Raw genomic sequence first — 12907 nt, 5'->3', positions numbered from 1 at the left:
AGTGTGAAAAACAACTCAGAATTTACATTTGGTTGTCACATGATAGGGCTGAAAGTGGTTCGTTTTGTTAAAAAATGTAAGTGCCATAAATTGTATTGTTGAACCTGCAGACTGAACATAATAAATAATGCAACTTCAAGTAAAAGTAATTTAAGTGGCAATTTCCAGAACTAGTAGAAGAGAGACTAAAGACTAAAGAAAAAGTATTTACAATACCGAGCCAACAAAGAGGTAATTATTTAACTAATCTAAATTAAAAATATCCAGTAAAAACACCTACAACTCAGCTGATTGTAATGACAACACATGAAGTGTTTAATAATATATATCTTTTTTCAAGTAAACATAAATAGTTTCTTTAATATCAAACAGTTGTGGTACCTTCAGTATTATTTTTTTTTAATTAACTAAACAACTACTATCCCAACTAAAAATAAAAGTGTGTGACTTGTTTTATCTTAATAAAACTTTCATGCAGAATTTCTTGCAAAATGGTGTACAGAACTACTTTGAACATATTGAAGAAAGAACACAACAATATAAAGCGCTTTTGATTTAAACAGAAAGTCATTAAAACAAATGGTGAAATACAAAATTGATGACTTTTGTAATTTTGTATGTCATTAATAGTTTTCATCAATATATTGTATGCCAAGGCCAAATTGAATGAAGTGCCAGACACCCTGGGACGGTGAGTCGGGACCACCACCAGAAAGCCCTTTCTGCTGAGTCTGAAGAGATAAATTCTAGCTGCACAGGGCTCAAGGCCTGGAATGATGTGGTATTCCCTAGTTGGATAGATACAGAGGGTAAGTCCACAAATTAGGTGGGGTATAATATTTTAATATATATACATACCAACACAATGTACATAGCTGCTTACTATTTAGTTCGTCAATAACAGAGCCCAAGAAGATGTGTTTCTTATGTATAATACAGGAAAAGTACTATGAGAAATTTATTTATAAGAATCACAAGAATATCAAAGATAAGTTATTTTACTGAGTATATAATAATAGTGTAATTTCCATGTCAAATAGCCATGTAACCTGAATTAAATTCAATCTTTATTTAGATTTCTACTTAATACGTCAGACTTATTACACCAATTGGAATTTCAAGTTATAAAACAAACATGTTTTAGCTAAAGTTCACAATTAAAACAAGGTCAAAATTCTAGTCGCAAAACAATTACAACATATTGATTTTATATGTCCAAAATAGACAAGTCACCCAGATTATATTGACTTCTATCTCATTTTTTTCCATCATGCACTTCCATCAACAAATGGATCAGGAAATACTACATGTAAGTAAATAAAGGATCTCGAACTGTGAAAGCGTTGAACTGCTGAACGGTTTTAATCTCCACATGTTGCATTCAATTGTTAAAACAAGAAGGCCCATGGGCCTTATGGTCCACCTGAGTTCGGATACAGAATGAAACTTATGAAGAGTTTTTTTTCTTAATTTTAGCCATTTTTGTACGCATTTTTGTCCCACCTCTCGGGCTCCTGGGGTAAGAGTCGTGGAAAAATGTGTTTAATCAGAATCATGACCTACATAAGTTTTCCCGTGGCTTGACACTGTATCATGTTTTCATGGGATGTCCCCATCATGTTCAGGCGATGCCCTTAACGTTGCTCATGTAGTTACAGTGGTAATTATATACAGTTCGCAGTTTTTTGTATCAACAAACACACTCAGATAATCAATTAACTATAACGGACAATACAATTTGCTCACTCATTATTTTTGTATCATGAATTACATGTTACCAGTATTTAATATTGAATAACTCCCCCAACTCTTTTAAAAACAAATCATCTTTCAAAGTTCTCTCAACCAGTGGAAAAAGCAAGGATCTGATAAATTAATTTTGGTAAGTCTATTAAAGTTAATTGATTTCTTATTGTGTACTAAAATTTAATTTTGCAATAACTGGTAAGAGGTAATGAATTGGTTTCTCCTATTTTTTTCCAGGAAAACGTTTGTCACCATCACAATGATGATAATCCAGAAGTAGTAATAAAAAATTTTTGAAACATTTCAATCAATATTCCAAATGAGATTAAATCAAGAACATAAATTGCTGTGATTATTGAACATTAAACGAAGCCATCTCAAAAAAAGTTAGTATATTGGTATTTTTTAAAAACAACATCTGAACTTATGATTCATGTAACAAAATCCCAGAAATCGCCTGATCTGTGAGTCTTTTAGGAAATAATAGAGATCAAACTCTGCACATCAATTTGCAATGCTTTTGTATTGAATTCAACCTATGTGATAGAGGTTCATTGCTTTTCAGAATAACACAGGGAAAAAAACCTCCTTCATGGACAACCCGAGCTTACAAGAAGAAATAGAGAAAATAAAAGGAAGGACAGAAAAAGAATCAAAACGGAAAGTGAAAAGTTGGAAAAAGAAATCAAGTGCTTGACATAAAATTTGCCAACTGGACCTTGAAGTTTACAGCACGAATTTCAAGTTTATAATGTACATGAATTTAACTTATATCTTCGTTAAAACAAGCGACAGTCTTCAAAATGTCAAAAGTATACTGTTAACACAAATAATTTATACAAAGTGTCATTGCATGCAATTTGAAAATTAGACTTGTAATATCCGCTCCACTACGAATACTCTCTACCTTACGCCTCTAAAAGTTCTTACATTGTCATGGACCCTTTAAGGAATTTTTAGATCCGTAACGTCAACAGCATAGTGGGAGCAGAATTTCTCATAATTTTAATTAGATTGCTAAGCATGGTCTTATTAGTATAACTGTTGACTATATATAATTACAGAATTTTGTGTTGTATTGTAAATTTTGGCTACAAAACAATCTCAACTCAACAGTTAACACACTTTTTATCAACTATAGTTATGTTAAAGTACACCTAAGAAGTGATACATAAAACAGAGTTTGACTTATTTTTGAAAAAGTATTGTCTTGCAAAAATGATTTAAAAGTTTTCCATCTGGCTGAGCAAGTACACTCTCCCTGATCTTGATATGGAGTTGATTGTTGTTATCAATCTCCACATCCAAGATGTCCGATCCTTAGAGAACCTATATTGGTGCAATATAATACTTGCTATGTCACAGTCACTGCATTCATCTCAGGCAAGAAATCTGGCCTTCCAATACTTCCGAAGGTAACTCTGGTCCTACACAGGCTGCTGTTGAACCGTTCCTGTGACCCGGTTTGAAGGTATTTTGTCATCATATACCATCTGGCAATGCGTAAGAGTCTCCCAGCATCATGAACCTCCTGTTATGTAATTAAAAGATGACACCCCACTTTTTCAATTATTTGTAAAATCAAACAAAACTTAAATAATTAGCCTACATAAACATCTTGTTATCATTATCAAACTTTATCTATGTAGAGATATCAAATCACCATATTGTAAGTGTAAGAAAAAATTATGTGAACGTCTTCGAATCAACTGTGCTAAAGATATAATTTGACTCATTAGCCATTTTCAAATTGGTCTTTCAATGCAGAGTAATTCCAAATCCTGGAGTCATGGAACACTGCTTGCCAGTGTATGCATTGAAAGCTTGTTATCCTCAAGTTGGCCATCACAGATTGCCTGTTTTTCATAATACACATTACATGTAACAGTGAAATCATATTTATTATATGCTGAATTACAAGATTGTAATAGAAACTCACATTAACACTTACAATATGTTGTTTATAATTCATTTCATATGAAAAGTGAAAATTTCACTAAAAGAAAGTGAAATATAGTGACTTACCATAATTAAAAAAAAAAAAGGCACGATTTAATAATAATCACAAATTTAATAGCTTATTATGTAATTATTTCATCAAAGTTTTTCCTGCATATAAAAAAACTGTAATCAGTAATAATACATTCCATAACCTTTTCAAGACAACACAGGTAAGATATTTATTATTTGAAAGACAGTTCATTAAGGAGTTGTCCTCACTGTGACCTGTTTATGAACATACATTTAATCGAAGAAATCTTTATTTCGTAATTTAACCTGTACGTGATTACCCTTTTCTATTCAGGAAGTAGCTTCGTTCTGTGTAGGGGCGTTTAATTTTACATCAACCAAATTTTCACATCAATGTATGTCAGATTGTTTTGTTCAAGACTCAAACACAGGTAGGTGCTATCTCAATTATACAAACAAACACCTGTGATTGTTTCAATATTAACTTCTTTTATAGCAAGTACGATAACGTCACAGGTATAGAAAAAAAAACAACAACTCCTAACTATTTTACCAGGGTTCTATGAATATAGAGTAAATATAGCAACCAATATTTTGTACAAACATATAAGGGGGAGGGATGGGGTTAAGAATTTTTTTCTATCTATTCTAAATTATTTTCAATCGATTTTTGGCTCAATGTTTTTAAACATATGTCCTTTTCGTCAAATCGGACGCGATATTTAGGCAAATTGAAAAATATCAAACTAACTACTGTATTTCATTACTGTATTACATGTACTCAGCCTTATCAATCTCCACTCTTATTCTAAAAAATGTATCGAAAGTTTGCTATGATTTGTCCATATTGCGTTCGTTATTTGTCTATATTAAATATACTTTGAATTTTCAAAAATGTTTGATCATAATTTGAGGCCCTTTCCAATTGTATTTAAAGTCACAAACAAACGTCGTGTCGGCACATTAATAAGACTGCGGACTAATGATCTTGACACTTGAATGCAAACTCTTTTTAGTTGCGTTTATAATTGACATTAATTAGTTTATGAATATTAACACATTTTTATTAGTTCCATATACTGTAGTCGCATTGAATGTGTATAATTTAATTACATCAAATGTAATATGTGAATAGTGCAAACGAACAACCATGAACAACTTTAGTGTTCAACTCAAGTTAGCATGTAGCTGTTGTCACCAAGGTGCTTGTTTACTTACCACCGCGTCGTCATCAACTGACGTCACTTCCGCTTAACCGTTGAAGTTTGGAATTGACAGTGTTAGTATTGAAAGGACGGGCGTGGTGTAACTGTCTGTTATTTCAATATATTGTGAGCTTTTTTTTGTTAGAAAACAATATTTTTTCATGCACGATCTTACCTTCTTGACCAAACTCTTTGTTTGACTGTTTTTGTCCGCCAGTTGCCAGCCCTTGCCAGTCGGGAAATTGATGAAAACTTTCACAAGACTGGTCAAAGCTCTTGTGACACTCCGCGACAAACCTGCTAATGGAGTGCTGTGAAATCCTGTTCAAAGAATCAACCAATCACTGCTGGAACGCCGCACTGTTGCTAAAAATCTTAATGTTACTAGCACCGTGCAATAGATGCGGAAGCGCGAGGCTTGCGTTTCGTACATATGTTACAAAACATTTTCTATTAGAACCTACAATACACAATGATCGTTATCTTGGTCTAAACCTAAACCGAGCGGAAGTCACTATCGTCCTCGTTTAGAGAAAAGTTCATAAGGGGTTTGTCCTGTCCCACGAATAATCCCTTGGTCTTGGAGAACACGTTTCCTCTTAATTCACGTTGCACAAATCTAACCTCCTGGCCATCTTGCGAACTTATTGATAGAACTATTGAGCATGGGATAGAACTATACTCAAGGGGAAGTTGAGAACGTGCTCAAGATTCTGAGGCATATAAATTTTTCATGAATACGACCTGAGGCATGTAGTACTAAACTGGTGAGATACAATATTTGAATTTTGAGTAAAAAAATCTTGAGTTTGAGCATGATAATGGTTTCATGAAACTGGCTCCAGATCTGCTGACTAGGTTTTACTTCCAACCAATCAAAGTCCAGATCTGCTCTAACAAGTTTTATTTCAACCATCAGCAATTCAGATCTGCTCAATAAGGCACTTCAACCAATCATGCTGCTTACTAAATAACACTTTCTACCTATCTACTGAGTATATAAAAGTGTAAAATGTTCATGTAAATATAACATGTCTGGAATACAAACATGTTTAGAGCTAAAGTTCAACATCTGTCCAGGTCTCATCTAGTCGCAAAACAATTATTATTATTATCAAATCGTAGTTCTAACAAATTAGAAACTTTAAATGGAGGATACTGAATACTAATGTCAATAAATAATATGTTTGTGTTAGTGCTTACGTAACTTAACATACAAAACAGAAATATATATCAGAAGTGTTGTTGATTAGTGGAAATAACATATAAACTTTAGGTACTTATATATCCATGATAAAAGTTCAAACACGAGTCAGATACATGGATCTATACACAAACAAAAGACAGTTAAGATGTCCATTCACTACTACTAACCCACAGGTAACCAGATAGCACTATCTGTTGGTGACACACGATCATTGGATATCTTTGGAAATCTGTTTTCACCTACAATTCACCTTCAGACATTCTTCACATGTAGATAATATAATCCTATAAACAGCTGTAACACAATGTCAACAGTCTTAACTTTTCACCAATTTATTTTTTTAAATGGAAAGTATTAAACCCGAAGAGATATATCTTATTTATAATGGCAATGACTGTCCAAAACACAGACAATAATTCTTTGTTTCGCTTTATGGATTTTATTTTGAGTCGTATTTAACAGCTTATTTTTATTATTTGTTCAGCTAATGCATCGTTTCCGAGGGAAAAGACTATGCTTTAAAGGTTGTGATAAAATTATTTCTACATCACAGCTCAGCTGTTGTTCTCCCTGCATTTATTGTACAATATTTTAGACGGTACATTCTGTAATTGTTTAATTATAGTTCAAGTATCTAGAATCAATTACGACCTTCCTTAATATCAATAAAATGGCCGTCTATATATATGCTCAACATGTAAATGTGCCAATCAATAATGTCCACAGATGTCAGTTTTCCATCCCCCTCAAATGAAAGTACATGTAAACAGTACTTTGGTTTTATTAAATCCAATGCAAATTGATTGTGTCTATGTACTTAACATCTATCATTACACTACTATAAAGATGTGCTCAGAAACCTCTTACAAATAGCACACCATTAAATCCATTTATTAACATAACTTTCCAATAGTTTCATTAGAATGTTCAAAAGTACCATCTTTAAACTAATACATGTCCTAAAAATCAAAAGCAGCTGAACGGACCAACAATTTTGGAAGATGTTCCATCTTTAAACTGACATTCATTTAAAATCATAAACAACCACTGTCATTTAACGTTGATATACCCAATGTCCGAAAACCAGACAAATCAATTTGGAAGGCCTTGGAATTGTGAGGAGGTGTTGATCTAGAATAATTTAGAGGGTTTATTGAAGGTCATTCAAGGATAAATACTACTAAAAAGCTTTTTATAAAAGATCCAAATCTCAGTACTATTCTATCTGTTGTCTCGGATAAGTAAAACGAACCCAATGCCAGACGTGTCAACAAAGATATAAAAGACTCCTTTCTTAAAGTGATACTGTGATTTTATTTAACAGTACCACATCAAAGTTGAAAAACCTTGAAAGTATACTTGAGGGATTATCATAAGGTCGTTGAACTGCTCTAAAGCTCAAGAAAGACATACCTTTAATTTTTTAGGCTCGAATAATAAAATCTTACTTAATTAAGTCACGATTTTACAATTTTTTATTGTAAACAAAAAAACATTATTTTCTGTGTTGTGTAAAAATTTGTGTTGATTTCATGGTTGGTATATATATATTGAATAAAAAAATGAAACTTGTATTATTTTAGTACACTATACAGGTATCTTCTATTTTCAAATGTTTTTTGATTGAGGTGGACTGTTGGAAAATACCTTCAAATACATAAAAGAAATATTTATTAATGACCTAATATTGCACATTGATATTTACACATTTTGTAGGTATTTGTTTAACTTCAATTCATAGCCAGGCAGTCATTTAAGGATGCAGTGCCAGCTAGGTTTAGGAGCTAGGTTGAAGAAAGTTGGATTACCCAGAGAAAAACCACCAAATTTCAGTCAGAACCTGACAACTGTCCCTGATGGGCTCAAACTGATGCTCACATTACACAGAGGTGGTGGACTATAGTGATAGAGTAACAGGATACCTTGACCATTCACACACCACAACCAAACAAAAAAGTGAGATTTTTTCCACATCTATTGCTGTTCACGTTTCTTAAGATGTTTCTCATTGAAGGCTTGATGATTATAGGTCTGTATCAAGGTCAAGGTCACAAATAACCTTAACAACTCATACATCTATTATTGGTCCCTTGTATCAAGGCAAGGTCAGACAACCTTAACATATCATACATCTATTATAAGTCCTATGTTTCAAGGTCAAGGTCAGATAACCTTAACATCTCATACATCTATTATATGTCCTATGTTTCAAGGTCTAGGCTAATTTTTATGATTGCAAGGTTTACATTCCACAGTCTTCACACATGTCCAGGTACAATTGTAAAGCAAGCTGGTATATCTTTATCAAAAGAATATTTTAAACATCAAGTCTGGTTGAAAAATGAGTCTGTATTATGTATAATAAATATATCTCAAACCAAAGGGCACTAAATTCATATTAAGATGAGCTAATATATGAATTGTATATGGGACACACAATTTTTCATCCGAGGAACAGTGCGTTTCCAGGAAGCTGACATCTGTAGACTCTCTGGCCCCCTAAAGTACACTTGGGTGTCATAAAATGGTCGTTAAGTTATCATAGGCAGTGTAATGTAGCCATATATATCATAATTACATGCTGATCTGCGTAGTGTTCTACTGTATGTCAAATATGCTGACTCCTATTATTATTTGTAGGCTAATCAAATCTAACAAACACAACTTTAAGTAACTGGTCTTTCTTTCTAACCCTTTTTTTTCGTAATTTAAAACAATAAGAAACTTTTTAACATAAATGTTTATATTTCACCCTAAAGTTTGACCTAAATTGTACTGAAGGGTGACAAAGACTTATTGACAGTGAATTTGACAGAAACATGAACTTTATAAACTTCCAGAAATCTTCAAGCTATGACATTTTGTGTAACCTCGCTCCGATTATACTTTAAAACATTTTTTTCTTGACATAAACCTTTGGACAATGAAGTAATGATAACATATAAATGTTTTGAACTTTATGGCTACATGACACTACGATAGAAATGTTTTCAACCTATTCATGAGACATTTAATTTTTGTTTTAAAATTGTATTGTTGTGTCCCAGAGCCTCCTCTAAATTTTAGAAAATAGAGGGACCAACGGAAAAGTATTGCATCTTTACTGTTTCAACTTTGACTCAATGAACTTAATGAGTTCAACTTCGACTTGAGGTCAAAAAGCTAGACCTCCTATCATTACACGTACTGTACATCATCTATAAGTGATTGAAGTACCAACACAAATTCATCGTTATAAATGTATAACATTTTAAATGTTATTGCCTGAGCAATAATTGTTGAAAAAGATGCACTTCTTTGATTGTTGACCTCAAGAACAAGACTGTTGCAACGCAAGTGCAGTTTTCATTTCAGACTTTGGCCATTTCCAACAAAATCATAAACAAAATTATCTGAAGTCAGAAGACCAAGAAGTCAAGAACCATTACCAAAACAACCAATTATAACTAATGTACCATCTTGTTTTCTTCATAGAGTAGACTTAATTACGTGCAACTAAATTAACTATACAACCTAAAAATGTTTACCTTTTTACCCTTTCATATTCTTATGTTACCATAGTGATAGTTCATATTCTAGCTAGACCACTATATATTCAGCTGCCTACATATTCATTGAGATATCTGAGTTTTAACTCTATAATCATTTCAAACTGGTCCATGGTTATCACCTGATAATTTGGTTGAAATCAATACAGAAATGAATTACCCGCCAGAGCGCTGACAATGATTTTCTATAAAAAGCAACATTGACCTTGACCTTATTATCATAACAACTCTGAAACTTTTATCAAAGATAATTCAATGCTTTATACATGCGTGAGATTCTTTATAAAAAGATATCATCTAGAATCAGTTTGATAAAAAAAATGTTTAGTAGCCGAGTGACCTTGATAGTTGAACTTTTGACTCCAACCTTAATCCCAGCATGTGTTACCTCAGAACCAAACTTTGTATATAAAGTTTGCACATATTCATCACCTTTTTTAAATGTATCATCCAAAAAACATGCACACCATCTAGCAAAATAACCTATGATTAACTGTGATCTTTGTAGTCAACCTTTTGACTCTAAATGCAATCATGTTGTGGTTTTTTTTTTTCAATAAAATCCATTAATCAATTTTCAAGTTATCATCTGGAAACAAACATCTATACAGACAGATGGAGACAAGCACTAAAGTCCTGTCAGGAATCACCTGATACTAACAAATAAATATTTACCTGATAAGGTAATAATTAATTAATTGTTTACCTGGATGTATCCCCTACCCCTAACACCAATGATATCTACATTTATCAGACTTTACCCATTACACACCTCCCAATCAGACCCATAACCTTGAGTTTCATTCCAAGGTCGTCTGTTGTTTCCTAGTATATATCTAATCTCCGGGAGCCTTAACCAGCTGTTCCCTGCTTGTACATATTTATTGATGATATCTCAATATAGATATTAGATATCTCACATTTCAACGCATACCCTATCACTTATCCATATAAAAGTTTAACGATAGAATGTGTAAAACCACTGAAATACAAAGTCATTCAAAGATATCTTCTCAAACAGTTAGTAGTTAATCAATGAGCCAGCCAAAGGAGAAATGGATGCGTTTTCAACTAAACCATTTACAAATTTGGGAACTTTATAAAGTAATGAAGCGTTTACAAATAGAAGAAGCTTGAAACAGTCTGGGAATTAAACATGCATTAATAGAAACAAGGGTACATCTTTATCACTGTTGGAAATATCTTTTAACCAAAAAACCTTTTACAACTAAGGAACCCTTAACAACCTGGAAATTCTTAAAACTAAGAGAACATTTTATAATTAGGGGACCCTTATCAACTCTCGACCCTTTTATAACAACTAAGGAATTAACCCTTAAAACTAGGAAACATTTAACAACTAGGGGACCAGAACAGGAACATTGACGACCAGAATGGTCGTATTTAGGACCAGAATGGTCGTGAGTCTGGTATCCTGAGTATTGTACTTGATGTTTCCAAGCTTTCTGTATTTATTTATACAGCTGCTCGGACATTTACAGATCAGCAGTATAGAGACTGGGATAATGATATGATGAGGCCAGTGTTTTACATTATAAGGCGGACCTTTGGGAGTCAGACTCAAAACAGGACTAATATCATCACATCCCAAAGGGAAATTAGCTAAATTAAGTCCCATTAATGTATTCACATGGATATTAGGGATCTTAAATATCAAAACTGTTTGTGAATAATAATGCACTATCCAGGCTAAACCTGATCTTCTTCTAAGATCATTAGAATTAGAGCTCCTGACTCTATCTTAATACAACATGTGGAAATTGCATTAAAATGTCTCAATTCCAAAACAGGGTCAATTTCTGATGAAACAAGAAAACCTCTTAACATCAATCTGAAATTTGCACTGTTATTTTTAAGTTATTCAGCTGTTTTAGTTCCACATCACTTGTAAAATTGACTACAGGCATATTTACACATCATATTACACTGATACATATCTAAAACACCAGAAGGTTGATTGGAAATCAATTATTACTGGTTACAATTTTAGAAGTCCTGTGGGGTCTGTATACCTACCGTTTCGACCTTGAAGCGCTGCTTGTGCTTCAAAACTTGGTGAGGAGACAGCTGCCCACAGTCAAAATCTGAGGCTGTATCCGAACTCATGATGCCAGCCTTCGTCAGAAATGACAGGTAAATCCCACGGGTAAACTCCAGGTAAATCCAGGTAAATCCCAAAGAGGTATGAATAATCCAACGAATAATCTTCAATTTCACATAAATCCTTCTAAAAAATCTGTTTTTGCCTCACTTTTTGCTATGGAATTGATAAGTAAAACAAACTTTGGATATGTAATTTTTATCAAAAATAAACATTTCACATCAGGAATTTGACAGAAGTAAATAATGGACCATAAGTTTCCAACAGATTATATGCTGGACCCAAGGTAACGATCAACGCTAGCTTAATATATTCTTATTATACAGATTCCAATTTAAATCTGCAATTCAATTTGCACAAGATCAATATTAGTTAATAACACGTCTTGTACCGACTATTAAAAGCTCTATTCAAACCTGGAATTAACTTGGCAAAAATGATGAACTTTACCCTAGATTTCAATTAATATTAGCACAAGTGGTTCATTTATTGTTACACTGTATTTAGAAAAAGAATGACTAAGAATGCATTTTGCAATCAATTTTCTGGCTGAAAAAGAATTCTTTATGTTACACAAGGTCCTACTTGCTGAATTAAATCAACTGAGCGTTAATTTATGATATATTTATAACTCTTAAGAATTATAGATTTTTTTGTATTTCGACCCTACAATTGATTTTAGAACAATAATTTAGACCCATTAAACTTCTGTATGACCTTATCAAGAATCTAGGGCTACTTATATGTTCTATATGTCATTTTTAGATAACAACCTATAATTAGATGTAAAAAATATACATAATGTCACCTTAATTGACCTTTTATAACAAATGAACTATTAATTCATATATATACCAACTCTATACCTATATACATACATGAAAACTTGCCAGTTCCAGAAGAAAATGTGTACCAAGAAAACTAAGGTCCAGCACACATAGCACTGTGAGTTTACAGCCTACTGCAGGGCGATACTCCTACACATCTGTCGATGGATCAAACAAGTACAAACCGCTCTGACCCTGGGTGCTAATTAAAGATATAATGAATAAATATTTACTCAGAGCTTCCCCATCATCCCACTGCTATGTACTGTAGGTATATATAC

At 32.9% G+C, this 12907-nt stretch overlaps 1 protein-coding gene across 1 annotated transcript in view; it reads right to left on the bottom strand.

Moving 5' to 3' along the window:
* LOC138314546 (5'-AMP-activated protein kinase subunit gamma-1-like) overlaps positions 1 to 11819 on the bottom strand; it is a 274001-nt gene extending 262182 nt beyond the window's left edge. Inside the window, exon 1 of the mRNA XM_069254932.1 lies at positions 11715 to 11819. Within this exon, the coding sequence (XP_069111033.1) occupies positions 11715 to 11804 (90 nt within the window). The 5' untranslated portion in view covers positions 11805 to 11819. The remainder of the gene's footprint in view (positions 1 to 11714) is intronic.
* Positions 11820 to 12907: the final 1088 nt, after the last annotated feature.

Source organism: Argopecten irradians, chromosome 2 (genome assembly GCF_041381155.1).
Source record: "Argopecten irradians isolate NY chromosome 2, Ai_NY, whole genome shotgun sequence".
Classification (NCBI taxonomy): domain Eukaryota; kingdom Metazoa; phylum Mollusca; class Bivalvia; order Pectinida; family Pectinidae; genus Argopecten; species Argopecten irradians.
Note: the sequence above shows the minus strand (reverse complement) of the source record. Positions and strands in the feature narration are given on the sequence as shown.